The 20,016-nt window shown below is 38.3% G+C and overlaps 1 protein-coding gene across 1 annotated transcript; it reads left to right on the top strand.

The window, feature by feature from the left end:
- Positions 1 to 6,252: 6,252 nt before the first annotated feature.
- Positions 6,253 to 9,287, top strand: LOC144716221 (uncharacterized). Its single transcript, XM_078591314.1, has 6 exons — positions 6,253 to 6,545; positions 7,158 to 7,324; positions 8,017 to 8,075; positions 8,190 to 8,215; positions 8,308 to 8,659; positions 8,886 to 9,287. Exons 1-6 carry the CDS (start codon positions 6,308 to 6,310, stop codon positions 9,082 to 9,084), a joined length of 1,041 nt encoding a protein of 346 aa, XP_078447440.1. The 5' UTR covers positions 6,253 to 6,307; the 3' UTR covers positions 9,085 to 9,287.
- Positions 9,288 to 20,016: the final 10,729 nt, after the last annotated feature.

Here is a 20,016-nt window from a genome sequence, read left to right as displayed (position 1 = left end):
ATAGATAGAATGAAAGAGAAAAAATGTGGTCTTCTCCTTCACCTGTGCGCAAGAGACCCAACAACCTTCACCCTTGACGATTGATGAGTCTCTGTTTCTAAGATGAGTGACAAACACATATGAATATATTTCTTAAACAAACTATGTTTTTTTCCTTTACATTATTTTTTTTCGTCACATGTGATGGTGACATTGTCCAGTGAGGGGATGAGGACGAGACAATGTTTGTGGTGACGCGTGACGGGAATGTACGGATATTTTCAAAATCCTCAGACGTGTAACGGGACTGAGATGTGATGAGTAGTTCATCACGTCCCTGTTGTCCACCACCCATCATCCATCCCATGACGGTGCGGACATGGCGTTCCCTACACAATGGAAAGGAGGTTTTCCATTAATTCAGCCTATGTAAAGTCAGGACAAGAATGTCCTGGCACACAGATGTAGTAACAAGTAAGCACCACTCAAATTATTACAAATCTGCGAGGGATAATCTCCGAATGCCATTTGTGTAGACCTTAATATTGCATAGGGAATTTCTCTAAAAAAATGCTCCTAATAGGATCGTCAAAGTAATTCTCATCAAGTGTGAGTGTCCATATATGACAAATGGACCCTTGCTCAATTGTCACAACTACTTTTGAGGATTCAAATGGGATTCCCAGTTTCCCCAATAGGGGACTGATGAAGGCAAAATACGTAATTATTTTTAATTATCGTTGTAATTTTAATTTGCCTACAATCAAATAAATTGGTAAAATATAGAAACTTACTCAAATGTGTAGAGTGAGTAAGGTCGTCTCCACAAGGACTGGCCTTAGAGAAATATTCAATATTTGAGTTACTAATTAATGAAAAAAGAGATAATGATAATAAAACTACTAATGAGATAGTGAGTGCACTGCGTATCAATATCTAGTAAGTGATAGGGTATTTATTTATACTTAGAGACACCAGTAATGATAAAGAAATATGATATGACTCAAGATTTTTATGAAGTATGAGGTAGAATGATGAGGTAGGTATGGAATTTCACTAAGACATAATGATGTCTATGAATGAAGTAAATTGTTACTTACTCAGACTACTAGTAAGTTGTATGAGAATAGTGAGTAGAATTTAAGGACAGAGTGTTTAATAATTGAGATAAGCGAGACAAGTTAAAGTGATAAGGGATAAGAAGAAGGTTAGGAGGAAGTAAATATATTAGTCTGAGTTTTGATGGATGAATATGACGATTACTATAAGAGTTGAAATCGATTTATAAGAGTTTAATAGTTACTATATAATGATATGTATACATGTATTTATATTTTCTTTATGTATTTTATCTATTTTTGGGTCAATTTTTAAAGATAATAGTTGGTTTAGTCAAACACGGGGAGAGGTGTTCGACCAAATGCTTGAGCGTAGGTCGGATTTTGGAAGATATTTAAGTTTATGTATATATGATTTTATAGAGGAAAACCATGTAAAAGATGGATTACACTGTCAAACATCTGAGGGGTGTTCGACATAATGCCAGAGAAGAAATTGTTTTCTGTATAAGCATTTATTTAAAATAGTAGAGGTGCTTCCATTGAAACCTGGAAGTTGTTTGACGGAATGCCTCTAAGAGATTAATGTATTTTATAAATTTTGATTTTATAAAGTCATTAATAAGATTTTATATTAATGGATAAATTTTCCTCGAACACGTAAGGTGTTCGACAAAATGCCCATACAAAATCTGCGAGTCAAAATCAATCAGAAATGTGCTATGTGGCAAAATTTGGTAAAAGTTTCCGCTAATATCAAAACGGATGTATAAGAGATTTATCTATGATGACCAGATGTCACTGAACGCCCTGATTTAGAGAACAGGAGTGGCGGCGCCGGTCACCGCCGTCGAGCCTCATTTTAGTGGTTCCCCTGCTCTCCTCCTCCGTCCGAGTGTGACGCAATGATGCTCTGACCTCGTGATCTTCTTGAGAGTCCTTTAAGTAGTTGAGGCGTGCCACGGCACCTCAACCAGCTCCTAGGTCACCTGTGAGAGTCCTCTGCCGTCCCTTTTGTTTCTTGTGACGAGAGACGAAAAATCAGTTGCCAAAACTCCCCTTTAAAAGGTCGAGAGAGTTTCTCTCGACCACTTAGAGGGGAAAGCTTGATCCAACGGCCCTGTGAGGGCCGTTGGATTGGCCAGTGGTTCCCTCGTCAGTGGCCTCCGCCGGCCGGCCGACGAGGAGGACGGCCGGGGGTGATGAAGGTTGAGATTACCCCCGGCCGTCCGATCTTTCCTTCATATGGGCCAACGGCTGCGATTCAATCGCAGCCGTGGACCCATAGCGATCGGTGTACCCTTCTGTTGCCCCATCAGCACCTCGTCACCATCTGCGTAGACAGCCCACATCACCTTCGCCTTCTCTGATTCGTCTGTTGACGGGTCTTGCAGCTGCGTCAGCTATGGGAGGACCCTTTAGAGGCCTGGAAAACAAATAAAACAATTAAAATGAATGGAATAAATCTCCACCGTCCGATCTTCCTTGCAAAGATCGGACGACTGAGATCATATTGGCCCTTTTAAAAATGGCCCAAAATGATACAGGCTTCGGGCTGGGTCGACTAGAAGCCCGATCATATTATGTTTTGTAATTTGATCAGATCGCGGCCCTTTGGGCCGCATCCCTTTGTTCTTCATTGGCCTGGCCTGATGTGAGACTAAAAGAAATAGTGGGATTTTGCAATCCCACATGGAAGATTTCTAAAAAGCAAATTGCTAGATAAATTTCAGCGTAAACCGTCAACTGGTTCAAAATAAATGATATATCTGTCCATTTGTGCGACTTGTTGTGGGCCTTGTTTCGGTCTGTGCACCTCTTATGTGGCCGGATATGGCTTTCATTTTGGGCGCTGCACCTCGCCGGCCGCGGGTGGGCTTTAGTGCCCTGCGCACTTGCCTGCCCTGGCTGGCTTGGGCGCTGGTGCTCCTGGTCGGCTCCTTAGCTGGCCCAGTAACCTTTTTTATTTATAAAATAAATCTTTCTTTCTTCATTTCATTATTTTTATTTTTCTATTTCTTTCTTCTATTTATTTCTCCAACCTAGTTTTCTTCCCCGCAAAAGCATAGTTACCTGCTAAATAGAGCATTAGAAAATTATTATGTTTTAAATAATATTTTCACTCAGAAATATTTAGACTAGTAGAACATGCATGAAAATGACATAAAAAATGCATATTTTATAACTTGCTCTATTTAGTGCATGTGATGCAAAATCTTATAAAAATGGGTAAAATATACATGAAATCATCCAAAAATGATCTTAAAATGTGTATAATTACCTGATGTATTTTGGGTTTATCAGGGAGTTATCATTTTATTTATTTGACTTCAACATAATGATGTCTTATTGGACCTGCATGTGGTAAGGAAGAATTGAGCAGAGTTTCGACTCACCAAGAGAGAAAAATGATTCTCTTTAATGCAAGCATTACCAAGGGCGATGAACTTGTTAGCAAAACTAAAGTATTGAAAACATATCCTCAATATGAAATACTTTATCCATTTCAATTTTGATGATGACATCAGATCTAATGATGTATTAATCTAATGATTGTGATATTTTGTGAACTAGCATAATATTATCATGGATCTGCAGAGCCTTGACAAAAATGCACCGCTCAAGAGAGATGATTCTACATAGGAAACACCTTAGTCAGCTTTTAGCATGAATTCCACATACAGATAGGTTGAAAGTCCAAGAAAGAAACTGGGTTATCCACTTTTGGGATAAGTGAAAGGAAAAGTGAATCTCCAACTTCTTATATGTACTTTGTGTATTAATACTTATTTAATAAAGTATAGTTACCCAATATTAATGATATCCCACCATGCTATACATAGATCTTTAGCTCATTAGCTCATTTGGGAATGTGTATTATCTGAAGTGATCATAGGTTCAATAAGACAAACTACTCTTAGTCTGTGCTTATTGATGAATGGATATGCAGGTGAGAGGGTTTCCAAGCCCTCTATAGTTCAAAAAAAGCTTGGAATCATGGAAATACTGGCTTAATTGTTGCACAGATTATCTGGTATTGTACATAGGATAATTGATTGGGTGTCTAATTGATGATTGACAAGAGAGGCTGGAACGATGGGTAAATAATCAGTTGGGGATTCAACATCATCATCCTCTCCTATAGAGGCCAATCCAATTGTATCCTCAGAAGTATCCTTAGTAGTGGGGGAAGAAAGATATGCTAAACTGTTGGTCAAATTGTCTCCCTAGGGGAGGACACACAGCGGGAGTGGGTTACACATCAATATTCAAACATGCATCCAAACCCATTTTACAGGCTTTGATAATCAAATGATGTTGATTCATTTCTTGTGTATGAATATTCAACATAACGTCTCAATCTTTTACAGTAGATCACACTTTTCATGTTAATGTTTGCCCGTTCAGGTCAAGTTCATGAGGCTTTAATAATTTATTTTTAATGTTGAGGAATTTTAGTCCTGAAAGCTACATTACAGAAAGCCATAACCACAAGTTGTAGACCAGCAAGCTTAAGCTATAGCTGCAAGCCATGCCAACCATGAGCCGATAAGCTAGAGCCTTGGCTGCCCAGCCACACTAGGTCGGCAAGTCGTAGTTGCAGGCCACCGAGACACATGCAAAGGACTATAAGACAACAATAGATAAACCAAGAGAAGTAAACAGTGCCAAGGGTCCCACACATGCACACATGGGAGATTTTATTTTTGTAGTCAAAATATCTTTGATTATGTATTTATATAGTGATTTCTTTTTCAACATATTCTGTTAAATTTTTGACTTTTCAGTCCAAATGCACAAAGGATAAGATGATCACAGATTGGGAGCCATGGTGTGAACAAGAAAATAAAGAAACTAATATGTGGGCATAGAGCCAACCCAGGCTGAAGCCCGCACCAAAGCACACGTCTCATAAAATGCTTTCTTTTAATCTTGACCATCCAATCACTTTACTATGCCATTGTCACTTTATGAATAAATACAAAATAAAACTTCAGCTTGAAAATACCTAGATAAACACCTCATCCCTCCTTTCGACATTGCTACAAACATGTAGTGTAGCCCTCGTCATTTTGGACTTTTGTGTCTTTTTTAGTGATTTTCCCTATCGTGGCAGCATTTCCTCTGTCTAATTATCCCCCTATCTTTTGCCTATCATAATATAAATTTTACTACAGTTATACCAGTCTCTACCTATTACTTATATATTATTAATAATAACTTTTCCTTGTATTAGTATCTGTATATGTCTTTTCTCTCTCTCTCTAGTTAATTCCATGTCTAAAATGCTAGTTCATATGGAGGCGACCTCTAGCTCTCTAATATACATTCTTAAGTGAGATAAAAAATTATAGTATTATTGATCGGAGTGAAACTAATTATGATGACTGCTTAACCCCAATTTTTTGTCATTATTGGACATTTGTGAAGGTAGCCAGAGGAGTCAAAAGTGTTGGTGCATAGCTTTGGAGAGTCCACATCTCCCAAGTACAAAAAATCCTGATTGGATCCTGAATTCTGGTTGATTTCTTGGCATTGAAGTTGTCACTTTATTTTTTAATTTGTTCCAATTCTTTTTAGCAGCTGAACATTATTTTGTTATTTGCTAGTAAAGTAACACCAAATACTTTCTTTAATAAAAGAACCAGAGGCACTGAGAGTCAATCTTTTCAAAATGATTTTGAGACTAAAGATCTTCCAGACCTCTCAAATATCAAGCAAGCAGGGAGGTGAAGGACAATGACAATTAATTTTGAGTCCTGGATAATATCAAGTAAAAAAATAAAGAACATTATGAAAAAAACTTTCGGTCAGGAAAATGATTCAAACATGAAATCCAATTCCATCATGGTTCCTCGAACATATTCTGAAAGATATAGAATAAACTCTTAATTCTATAATTATTCCTGTTGACGAAACATAAATAACAGTGTAAAACTAATGTATGAAACATGGATAACACTCCAAAACTTTTGTATGAAACATAAACAGCAGTAAAAAACTTACGTATGAAACATTAATAACATTATAAAACTTAAGTGTGAAACGTTCATAACACTATAAAACTAATGTATGAATTGTAAGTAACAGTATAAAACTAATGTATGAAACACAAACAATACTAAAAAACTGATGGAGAGATTGGAAAAACAAAAAAAAAAGAAATGTGATGGAAAATGACGGATAATAGTAAGGGAATAAAGAATATCACCCGCATATCAAACTCGTGACCGCCGCCCAGCCGTGGCCTGCAAGCTTAAGAGAGCGGCATGCGCTGCAGTGCAGAGTTCGGGCTGTCGTTGCAGAATTCTGTCGATCATTCGATCGATCGATCGGTCCGCGGAGGCGCAATGTCGAACATGAAGAGGCGGGAAGAAGCCGCTCGGGAAGATGCGCAAAGCGCCGGACCATCGTCCGTCTCCTGCTCGATCTGCCTCGAAAATCTGTCCCCTTCTTCCGGCCCTCGATCCGTCGCCACGCTCCTCTGCGGCCACGAGTTCCATTTAGGTTGCTCCATCCTCTTTTGCTGCCTCTCATTCTATCTGGATCGCTGCATTCGCGAATGAACTCGGCATGATGAAAATTTTTACTCTTTTCTGACTCCTGCGCTTAATTCCGCTTCGCATTCTGTCTCCGCTTGTGCGCCCGTGTCCAAAATTTGGGATTCAGGGTCTAACCATGGATTTTCCCGGTTTGGCGTATTAGTACTTAACCATTGATTCTTGATGGAGAAAAACGTCATCTTTTCTGGAAGACTCCCACTCCAATTCCTGATTTTGAAATGGTTTTAAATTATATCATTATTTTCACATTGTGCTTGGCCTCAGAAACAATTTTTCTGTAAAGTCCTTCATAAAAAATAGACAGCATCTTCTCGCTTTATTTCTATATGGCGCGCAGTCCACGTACTGATAACACTTTGACAGTATCATCGAAACAATCTATACTGCGTTTTGCTAATAGTCAAGGAGATGGACGAATAGACCCTCTTAAGATTATTCCCCGGGCATTGTTCTGGATTCAGACTTTCGTATTATATTGTTGGTTGAAAGTGTCTCTGATCTGGAGAATGAGACTTTGCTATCCATTTTTTGACCCGTCTAATCTAATGTTTTGTAGATTGCATCGGCTCCGCATTCAATGCCGGAGGGATCATGAAGTGCCCCAATTGTCGGAGGGTTGAGAATGGTCGGTGGCTATATTCAAATGGATGTCGTTCATCTCATCAAATTCTCGAGGAGTCAGCCCTCGAAGATGTCTATCATAGCCTAGGCCACGCAGATTCGGTAAACTAGCTGCAACCTGCTCTTTCCCTAGATCTATTCTCCAACAATGGAGGACGTTTCTAGAAGCAAGAGTGGCTTAGGATTGTCTGCGTCGATGATGGAAGATGAAGTCGGATCATCATCAGCATTGTCATCATCATTACGTTTCCAAGAGTCATCCTGCCCACCGTCACCACCAGCCTCACAGTTATTTATCAGTTGATGACAAATGTTCATCGACATCTGGTTTCCAAGAGACATCATCGTTATCGTCATATTCATCTATTAGCTTCCAAGAACATATAATCATGTCCTTTCCATCATCATCATCATCACCATCATCATCGATGAGATGAATTCATCATCATCATTTTCATTCATCCAAGCCACACTTAGATGACAATGACAGTGACAAAGTTTAGGGATGACATTGACAACGGTAATTTCATGATCATTCGCCAACCCTAGTTGGGAACATCCAATGCCCTCAAGTATTTCAATTGAAAAAAATTGACCTCTACGGTGAGAATTGATATGATTCCGGAGGTAGTATTATTCGAGAAAGGTTATCCTTTAGTGTTCTTGGTTCGCCACTTCTTTATTTCTTTAAAATTGCACGTTTCTCATTCAGTTTGAAGCATAATTCCAAAACATTCATTTCTCGGTGCGTACTGGTTATTGACTTTCGTGCCCCAATGGTGTTCACTCCAAAGCTTTTTAGATACTACTGGTGTCCTGTGCGTGGGTTTGCTCAACTTGCGTCACTAATCGAGTGAGTTTGTACCGCATGTTATCTACTTAAAAAAATACTTATTTTCTAGCACAAGAGGGAAAGTAAATAAGAATTTGAGAATTTTTTGCTGAAAGTATGTTATTTCCGTTGCAGGGGGGTGGGACCGCAGGAAACGGGACGTAAGTATTAGAGAGTTAATGTTCCCCTCTTTGATGTCCTTCTCCACAGATGGCTTAACATTTCTGTTACTTTTTTTGGATTTGTGCACCAGATGCTGATCAGCCTGGCCACATGTGTCCCTATCTAGCCCTGGTACTGCATGGCCGCCATGCACCACCACCTCCACCAGTACTTGCAGCTCAGCCCACTGCTGCCACTGAGTCATTCCACCACTATCCGGTGGACATTGCCCGCCAGCCATCGTTTGCGGCAGTCACCCAGGGCTTTGCTGAGCCAGTCCGCCACAGCTGGACAGCAGCCCCTGGAGGTGATCACCAGCCCTCTGGTTCCATGAGGGGTGGTGGGTTCGCCAGGCCTGCATCCTTTGGCCGCCACCCTCTGTCCCCTTTCCTCCAGCATCACTACCATCACCAACGACAACAACAGCACCAACTGCATTTATGGTAGGCTTTGATCTATCTCTTTCTCCATTATCCTGGATAAAATTCTCTTACCTCTCTCTCTTCTCTCTGGACCTTTTTCTCTCTTGCTGTTCTTTCATTTTCTCTCCTACTGTTCAAACTCTCTCATTCTCGCTTAATGTTGGTGTGAAAATAGATTATGGGTCTGGTTTCTGATTGGTGTTCTTTCTTCCTCTTTTTTTTGTTTGGAATTTGATGGATGATGTAGGGCGACTGGATTGGAACCGCAGCCTGTTAATTGGGGAGGAAGGGTTGTGGAGTGCAGCGGGCTGCCGTGGTGGGGGCTCTTCCGCCATGGTGGTGCCAACAATTCCCTTTTCCATCATCATCATCCAGACGCAGCTGAGATATTACATGGCGAGGGCGCCCACATGCCAATTCCGCTTCCCCATAGCCCATTCTCCTGAGCCAACCGCAACTTCCTCATCCCCAAAGGAGGATGGAAGGACCATTTTTCTCTATTTCTCTCTCTCTCTCTACAACTCGTGTTTGCAAAAGTCAAACTTTGAGGACTTGAGCACTGGGTCTGTCCCATTTAGCCTGCAATTTGGGTCAACTGGAGAGCCCCCCAAATTTCTCAATCTATCTATCCATGCATCTTTCCATCTCATTGTCATTCCGTTGGTCTGTCCATCTGTCCACCCTCCCTCTATCCATCCGTCAGCCACAGTGGCAGTTGTTGGCTAACTATTGCTGTTAGCAGCGAGCAACTGCTACTGTTGCCACTAGCAGGCAGTGACTAGATATTGCTTTTGCTGGCTTGATGCAGCTTCTGGGTGTTTCTAGCAGTTGGCAGTTGCTGGGGTTGCTATAACTAGCAGCAGCTGGTTACTACTATTGGCGATGGAAGTAAACTGCTACTGCTGGCAGCGGTCAGTTGTTGCTGCAGGTGTCTGCTCCTTGCCTTTTTTTCCCTTTAGGGCAGTGCTAGCTGTGGCTGCTGGCTGTGATAGCTGTGGGTAAAACGGTGCTGGTATGGGTAGTTCCTTGTGCTTACAGGCTGGTTGGTGCAAATGGCTGGTATCTGGGCATGTGTTGGTGTCACTAATGATGCACCAGCAGCACTAGCAAATAGTGTAAGGTCGAGGATGGTGCAGACTATGCATAGCATGTATATCTGGGTATCTGGGCATGTGTTGGTATCTGGGCACCAACTTTTGGCTAGTGGGGATTTGTTTGTAGATTGTTGTCTGATGAGTAGTAGTTGCAAGTTGGTCCAAGTTGGCGGTCCAAGTTGGTCGTTGCTTGCGGCTGTCAGCTGTTGCTGCAGAAGTATCTGTAGAAACACGTGCGACATCACCTGCCCCATACAAGTGCTAACTAGCTGTATCTTTCACATTGACTCCTTTAACAGGGCCATCCTCTATACTAACTTGGCTGTAGTGGTTTTTTTTTATTTTCTTTATTTTCTGTTCTTCCTTTGCTTATGTGTTCTTCTTTTCTTTTGCTTACCTTTTTTTCTCTTCTTGCTTCATCGGGTGATGGCTGTCTCTAGTAGCTACAGGTGGGTGGATGCTACTAGCTGTTGTCTATATTTGTCCTAGCGACATTGGAGGTGCATGCTACAGTTTTACCCATTTTCTGGGGAATGAGAAATCAATATTGGCTAACAAGCGCTTGTGTATTGATATCATAAAATATACACTGAGAATTATGTAAGATTATGTCTTATCTAATCTTTTAGTTTTCCATATAAATACTATATATTATTTATAATTAAAAGTACAAAAACACAGATTACTAATTGAATCCTAAATTACTAAATCTATTGGCTTATGGGACTAACCCGACTTTATTCTCCTAAATCAAGTGAATTATTCTTATTATTTTATTGAATTTTTATTGAAAATGAAATATTTATGGAAATCAAAGTTTAAATTCTGGATACAAATGGGAGACAATGATAAATATAAGCCACAGACTGTACCAGAAGGAGAGGCCCAATTTCAAGGTAGAGAGAAGAATCAACTTAACTCTCTTTATAGACAATGTCAAAAGGAGACATGATTTGTTAAACTAACTCCATACTTTGAATTTGGAAGCTTTTTTATTATCAGAGGATAAAATAAAATGTGGATTATGGTTGGGTTTTAAGATGTACCATCTCCTAGTTCCTTGAAATTAAATCCGGGGAGTGAGAATGTTAGGGATCCTCCATTTAAATTTCTCATTCCCCATCTTCGTATCCCATCCTTGAATTCTGTACCAATACATTGTTGGAAGTAGGGAACGGCACGTCCGGGACGTGACGCCCTGAATGTGACAGAACGGATGACATTAATAAATGGTGACGTGACAAAAATTTTATCACATCACCGTCACGTCACGCGTCCCTGCATTTCCAAAAAAACCATCACGTTGCTGTCATGCGTCCCACCAGCGGGTATCCTGTCACATCTTTGTCACCATGACAGCGTCACCATCACCGGTGACGTAAAAAAACCCTATTATGTATTGGTCCTCTGCCTCCAATTGTTCATCTTAATTTGCTCTGGTGTTTGAATTTTTTATGGTATTCGAAGTATCCAGAGCTGATGCAGTTGCAATGTGCAGCGTTGATGATGTTTTTTGGTTTATTGAGACTCTTTGCTGATCGCGTCCTCTGATTTGATGTTGAAGTTACATCATGCTGTGCACTTCCCAAAGAGGTTTGTATCGATTTTTTACTCTGTTAAGATTCTTATCAAAGATCAAGAGGCATGGCGGCAAATTTCTTTATCCTAGAATCTGAAAATTCTCCTCTACGTCGCATTTATCTTGCCAGTCTTTCAATAAACTTCTGAACTTATTCATGAGAGATTTGGGGATGCCCTTCAAAACTTTGATTAGCCGATAGAAATTTCGATTGATAGTTTTTTCTATCGTTTTGATCGGTTATGCAAATCAGGTGGAGGCAAGGTTTTGTTGTGCAGAAAAGACAAGGCGTCGCATTGACTGGTGTCGATTCCGCTTTTGCTGTATGGAAAAGGCAAGGCAAGGTTCAGAGATCAGAGATCGAAGATCGGAATTACTATTGGTGTCAACTTTGGTGTTACAATTGGAATTACGATGGAATAATGTTTAAATTCTATATGCTTTTTACCATGGAAAACTTATAGGACTGAAACATTAAGGGATTTATCTCCAATTACTGATAGATGGTGTCGAGTTGCAGGCGCAAAAAAAACACAAGGACTTCTGTGCAAAACGACAGAAAATCAAAATGTTTTAAAATAATATTTTTAAAATGTATTAAAAAATAACATAACGGCCGTCATCCGTGGCGGCTGTTCCGTCATGTCACGCGTCCAGGGCACCTCATCACTGTCACATCACCGTTACGCCCTCCTCGTCATCTGTCACCGTCAACGTCACGTTCCCCTAAACCCGTCACGTCATCTGTCACGTTCCCCTAAATCTGTCACCGTCACATCATCTGTCACGTTTCCGTCACGGTGACGTGTAACATGACAGATGACGCTTGGTGATCCCTAGTTGGAAGTCTTAGTGGATTAGTTTACTAAGTTCCAGTCTTTCCAAAGGGTGTCAAATTAAAAGAGCAGCGATCCAAATTCATTTATTTAGAGAAATATAAACAAAAAAACACCATCTTAGGCCTTAATCGATGTGACAAAAGGTGTGTATTCTTTTTGGTTTGTCAGATGTTTCTCTCCGCTCTGTTGCTAAGTTCAAATTTAACTAGGAGATTTCATATTTAGACCTTTCCAATGCCACCCATGCCTCAGAATTCCTTCTGTATAATACACCCTTCATCACAGTGAATGTTGTCACTTGCAGCCCAGTATTGTGCCAATTGTCGCCTGCTTTATGCATGGGCGCCTAAAAGTACCACCAGTAACACGCAGGTGAAGGTGAACTATTTATTTATAATTCAACTCTTCCCTAACTATTATTAAAAATCATTCATTTAATATAATATATTAAGAAAAATATTATTAATTTTTATTTTAAAATTATTTTTAGTAGTTTCCTTTCATTTTCATTAAAATTATTCATATGAAACCAAAAAAGTAGAAACATTATAAAAAACCAAAGCTGAAAACTCAATTTGGAATACAAACTTTATGAATTTTACCCTTAATCACTCTAACCTTAGTAATAAAATTATTATAGTTTTTTAAAAATAACTTTGAAACTTTAAATGACATTTTAACCCTAATGTCTAGTTTACCAAGTTTCTCAACTGTGCTTATTGATGGCATTATCTATGATGGCAGCAAGAGCCTAGGCAAATGACACTAGTTAGCTACTAGTATTGGCAACAAGACAAATGCTTTTGGGTATGCTGGATGTGCCTTTTTTTGCTAGTGATTTCTAGATGCACCAATTGATGATACTAATCACCTGGAATTAGTGTTGCACCTAGATTGGAGATCTTTGACGAAAGACATCCCGATAATTTTTTAATTACTCCCCTGGTTTGATCTTTTCATTCTTTAGTGCTTATGACTTTCTTATGCTAGTGTCATTGAAGGCCCCTATGGATCTCTTCCTTGATCTTTTTACATGATACTACATCATTCCATCTTGAAAATCTGTTTGTCTAATGGCATATTGATTCATGCCTTATTCAGGATGTCCTTTCATAGTGAGTATGGGTATATTATTTACTATAGTTTGATTTGGTGTAACCATCTTCTGTCCATCCTAAGCTTTGCTTGGGGCAGGCTTTGTAAGTTTGATTTCACTAAAAAAAGCTGACTTCATTCCTCCCTGATGGCACAGTTGGCCTGGGCATTAGTGATAGTGTTACTTTCTCTACAAATATTCATAATTTTGGTGACTGCATTCAAGAATCGAGAAATATTAACCCAATAATACTTAACTTCTATACTTCTGTGTGTAAAATTACTATTCATTTGGTATAAGGCTATGTAATCAGTTTCTACATATATGTTTGTTATTCCATGATGAGCACATAAAGCATCAAGCAGTCCCATGTACTCTACTTCCATGTTTGTAGAAATATTATACAATTATGGAAATGCAAAAATCAAGGTGTTCCTAGTCTTAGATAACGCCTCCTCTAACAGCCTTTTCTGGTTACCTTTATTTGTACCATCCACATTAAGTTCATGCATGGGTTCTGGAGGAGGCACCCAACTAATGGTTTTCACAGAATATCTGGATGTGTATCCAACTGTTATATTACAATTTAGTAGTCATTTGATTTTATCTTGGAAGTTATCATTGTAGGTTTGATGGAAGGTTATAATAACATAAATAAAGCCTGTAAACTTTGAAATATAGAATAATATCAATCATTATTATCTTCCCATCAATGATGGATTTATTTTTTCCGAATCCCCCATAGTAGGTGATGTTTTTACTTAGCTTTGTATCTAAGAAAGTAATGAAGCCTGTTAGTGAGGGATAAATAGTACACGTGGGAGAGATCTAACTTTTGTATGTGTGTGTCACCCATTATTCACCAAAAAGTACATGAGCTTTGTTTCCTTTCTATGGTTTTATCAGCAATGAACAGATTACAAAGCATTTTGTGCACCAAAATTCTGTATATTCGTAATTTCAATGTGAATTATTACCTGAAAGTTTATTTCATTTTGGTAAAATATTTTTCCACATTTGAATTTAGAGCCTAAAAATTAAGATTTATGTCACTAAGATTTATGTTTTGGAAATCCCCCTAGCATCTTGACCAGACCAGCTTCTATGTCATGCCAAAAGGTCTCATTTTCCGAGAATCCGTTGAAGAGTTTCTGCCATTTAAGGCAACCTATTATTCCAAATTTAATCATTTATTGGTAAATGTGGGTTGGGAGATTCCAAATATAAATTTCCAAATTTCTGTGACATAAATCTTATAATAGCCTATAATGTATCTTTTGGATGAAAGAGCTAAGATATCTTGATTTCAAAAATGTTAATGGTGTCATTCAATATTCTTACTCCTAGCCATTGTTCATCAATCGGAAAGAAGATATTAATGTTGGAAATATATGTGCCTTTCAAGCCAACCATACATTCCATATCTCAGTTAATATTTATTGATAGAGATATGGAACATATCATGCTTATAATATTCAAACAATATTTATGAATTTCAATTTAATGCATGCATGATGCTTACAATTGAAATCTATGGACACATGGGATGACTAATTTAAGGATGATGGGATCATAGTATAATGACCATTAGTATTTGAAAATGTGTTCTTAATATTCCTCTTAGAAGGATAATCAAGAAAGATATTAAAGTATCCTGAAATAATAAGAATATATTGTGCTGCTCATGTGATGAGTGTGGTTGATCCTGTAGACATCAGTGTGGAAATAGCTAGGACTCACAGTGGCTGCTATTTTGGTGATTAGTGTACTGAAATAATCTGTATGAGTCCTTGAGTGGTATTATACATTACATCAATAAATTTTATTCATATCATGGTTTTATAAATGGTTCTTAAGTTTGAGATACCAAAGACAAATTGTGGATTGATTATGAGTTACAAGCCTCCAATCACGGGATTGACAACCCTCACAGCACAGATAAAAAAATAGGACCACGAAGGTAATTTACTCAAGGATAAAGATGTAGTTAGATCCCTAGCTAGGGTACTCAAAATGTTAGAGGTGCTCCTTGGGAGTCTATTTAAGTTATGGACTTGTGTGACTTCTAAATGTATCCAAGAAATTAATGTGGTGACATATTTCCTCTTATTATTATCCAAAACTTCTTAAAGATCTAGTTGATCTACTCGGCATGAAGTCACACTAATGCAGTGAGTATAAAACATTGAAGGAAAGAAAGGGGGGGAGAGAGAAGGTGCCCAGGTCTGGTTAGCATAGGCACCAAACGTGGGTGCCTCCCCTCTACTTATGATGATTTAAGTGCTTTTAAAAAGAGTCATTGTAAGTTAGGTACATCCACCATGAACCTTATGATGGAAATATATGTGGCCGGCAAGCCAATCACACAATCCACATCTCGTTCCATATTCATTAATAGAACATATTCATTATAGTGCACGTGTGATGCGTATAATGAAGTCCATGCATACATGATCGGACTTAGTAAATTACGATGAGATCGTAATACGGAGATCACTCATCTTTAAGCATGTGTTCTAAAGATTCCTATTCAAAGTATACACGAGAAGGACATCGAAGTATCCGAATAGAATAGCACTATCTAGCCTCACTCATATGATGAGTATGGCCGGTCCCGTAGCCATTAGTGTGCCGACACTAAGGATAGATAGTGGGTGCTCTTTAGTGGAAAGAGTTCACTGAATTGATCCGTACGAATCCCTGAATGGTATTATACCGAACAGTCAATCAGGTTGATTCACGTCACGGTTGTGTAAGTGGTCCTTAGACCTGAGACACCAAAGACGTCTTGTGGACGGACGGTTGTACTTTGGCTATGGCCAACGAGTCTCTAATCATGGGATTCTAAATGGTCTTAGTTTGGGTGCATCGAGAAGTACACGAAGGCGATTGAGTGATCAAGATGGGATCGTCCACCCTCGGTATAAGAGGTGACAGCTCAAGGAAGATGATGCGATGAAGTCCTTGGCCAAGTCAGTGAAATATCAGAGAAGAGTTCTCCGATGATTTCCGAATGCATCAGTACTAACTCGGATGATCGATTAGGGTTTGACAGTTGACCATACCCTAAGTCATCCAAGGAGCGTCAAGTGGATGAGGGATTATACATACACGGTAACTGATGACGAACAGGTTCCATGAGTGAGTCGATACACACTCCTTTGTATCTTCTAGGACACGAGGTGTAGCTTGGCACCCCACGTGTCGGAGTCTCGACCTATCGATTGGGTTAAATCGATCCGACATTAATTAATCTATATGATGATATAGTTAATTAATTTGGAAGGCCAATAAAGGTTATTGGGCTGCTGGAGTCGTTAACTAGACTGATACATGGGCCTAGAGGGTCACACGCAAATGGTCTTTTGGACGTTGGAAGATATACTTAAGTTTTTGGGGTTTTTATGAAAAATACCCACTTAGTATAAATAGGGGAAGGCCCTGAACGAAATTCATCCAGGCCAGAATTGTTCAAGGGCCTTCCCCTTCTTCTCCACTCTCCCCACACCCCCTCTCCACCCATGATGTGATCGGGACGACTTAACGACGCCGACGGAGATCGAACGGGGCTCGTCTACGAGAAGGAGGAGATCCGACGTGCCGAGGATCGTGTGGATACATCTAGAGGCTGCACACTTGAGCAGCTCGACTCGTCTCGCTCCGGGATCAGAGAAATCATGAATCAGATTCGTGTAAAGGTATGTCGTTTTAATGGTTTTGTTGATGCAGTTCGATTCGCAATTACGTTTTCCGCTGCGCATTGTTTTTGTGTTGCTCATCCATCTCAAGGCCACCAGAACCCAACACCTTATACATGTGACCCTCTAGGCCCATGTATCACTCTTTTTCATAACTTAAATGGCCGAATAACACTTATTGCCTATCGTTATTAAGAAACTATATCATTATTAATTAAGGCTAAATTTAACTTAGTCAATTAGTTATGTTTCTGCCCAATGGGTTGCCAAGCTATACCGTGTGCTCTATAAGATACAAAGTGGTGATTGAACTCTGTCATAAAACCTTTACCATCATCAGATACTATTTACGTATAATCCTTCATTTTGCATGAGACTCACAAATGATATAGCCTACGGTTAACTGTCAAATCCTAATACCTTAGTTAGTATATATGTGTAGTAATAATCATTGGAGAACATATTTCTCCAATATCTCCACTACCCTAGATAGGGATTTAATTCATATTCTTCCTTGAGTCAATTTCCTCCTATATTGAGGGTGAGTGATTCCACCTTGACTACTCAATCTCCTTTGTGCACTTTTTTCTATATCTGAGATAATAAATATTTGAATTACGCAATTAACGGATTTTACATAGTAGTCAAAACATAGCCATCTATGCAGAAGATGTCTTTGGTGTCTCTATTCAATGAATGTCCTATATGACCGTGAGATGAATGAATCTGATTGATGTTGAAGTATAATACCACTCAGGAGTTCATATAGATAAATTCAGTAAAATATTTACCTAATAAACACCCACCCCATGTTCTTAGCATCACTACACTAATGGCCTCAAGGTCAGCCATACTTATAATATAAGTAGGCTCAAATAGTGTTATTATCTTCAGCTAGTTTGATGTCCTTCTTGAGTATCGTTTTAATAGGAGTATTTAATATACATGTTTCAACTTTAGTGATCATTGTATTATTGTCTTATCATTATTCAATAAGTCATTACAAGAAGTCATAGACTTCATTATAAACATCACATGGTAATAATAATGAGCACTTGTTTATTTCAATGAGCTTAAAACATGACATAGAAGTGGGATAGGCATGAGAGCCACATACTAACAATCAGTTTAACTGAACCCTATGTCATTCCAAACTCATACATGGGTGAAGGATTATACGTACACAATAACTGATGATGGTTAGTGTCCTATGAGAGAGTTGGCATGCTCTTTTGCATCTTAAGAGCACAAGATGTAGCTTGAAAACCCAGCTCAACCTTAATTCATTAATACAAATAGTGAGATAGATAATTAAAAATGAGATTCAATAGATATTATAAGGGGGCCCCTCATAAGACCCATTCAAATCTTTTTTGAGTGCCCTTCAATTTCTTTTCTACCTCTTCTTGAGATCCGCTTCCAAAAGTGATGAGGAAATCAGATTCGTGGTGGCTTAGTTTGATGGAAAGAAAAGATGTAGTCCCTGAAGATACATGTGCACATCTAAAGGTTGAACATCTAAAACTTCATGAAGATATTCATTCCAGGAATCAAGAAATTACAGATTTGATCACTGAAAATGTGATGTTTTAAGATTTCATATTTATCTTTTGATTCAATATATCTATATGCTATTAATTTTGGATTAGGTTCATGGAGGTCGCAAATCCTATGAGTCAGTACATGATATTAGAGAAGGTCGTGTGGTGAGAATTTTCATTTTCACCATCTGTGCGAATTTTTGTTTGCACGAAACCCCTTGTGCGATGTGCAGTGCAAATTTGTGCAGGATTCATACCGTACATCGCACAAATTTACACATATGAATTGGCACATTTATTATTGTGCTGTAAGTATTTCATATTCTCTGAATACGTTATTTACAAGGATTAGATTAGCATTTATTATTACGTGGTAATAATAATTGTTTATAGTGATTAGATATCTAGTCCATATTCATTCAACATACATTATTAAAAGTTATGAAATCAACATTGACTAATTATGTGATAATAATAATTGTATATCATCATTAGACATATAGTGGACATTCATTCAACATAAATTATGTATAGCTATGAAATTGACATTTACCAATTACGTGATAATATTAATAGTTGATCATCATAAGATATCTACTTGACATTATTTTTTATGTATGAATTATTTATAAGGATTAAATTAACATTTACTAATTACGTGATAATATTAATAGTTTATCATCATTAGATGTATAGTCGACATTCATTTAACATCAATTATTTATAACTATGAAATTAACATTTAATAATTACATGATAATAATAATAATTTATCGTCATTAGATATCTAGTTGATATTCTTTTGATGTATAAATTATTAATAAGGATTAAATTAACATTTACTAATTATGTGATAATAATAATTGTTTATCATCATTAGATATCTAGTCGACATTCATTTTGATGTGTATTGTTTATAAGTATTTAATTAACATTAATTCTTTCAAATGAACATTTAATTTATTCAGTCATCCTAATTTAACTAATTGGCATAAATAAATATGTTAACATTTTCTTGAAATAAAATGAAATAATCAATGCCACAACTAGTATGAATCTCCAAACAAATGTATAAGTGGTTCAACAAGTTGAACTAAAATAAATGAACTTAATCAACACTCGGGTCTTCATCGCTATCTTCGTCTGTTTGCTTGGTATCCTTGTTGACATCGACATCCAATCGCTACCAACAGTTGAGTGTCATTAGTAACTCAATGCTCTCTGTTGTCAATCTGAATCACTTTTAGTTGATGACGCACCAGTTGAGAAGAATCTTTCAGAGGGTGCACTCGTCGTTGAGACCAATAGGAATTCCTTCACAGCCATTTCCAACCCTAGATATGAGTGTACACATGTTACTTTCCACCAGCGTAATTGTTCTGTTCCCTTGAGAGGAGGTGAGCTCATGTACACATCTAGCTCATGGCCTGGATTAATGTTTGGTGTCTGCTCGTTGTTTGGTTAAAACTCATCTAGTGCTTCATTAAAGAAAGTTGTAGACATCCATACCATTCGAAAACATCCAGAAGAA

This window comes from Wolffia australiana, chromosome 20 (genome assembly GCF_029677425.1).
Source record: "Wolffia australiana isolate 7733 chromosome 20, ASM2967742v1".
NCBI lineage: Eukaryota > Viridiplantae > Streptophyta > Magnoliopsida > Alismatales > Araceae > Wolffia > Wolffia australiana.
This window is presented reverse-complemented; position numbering and strand designations above follow the sequence as displayed.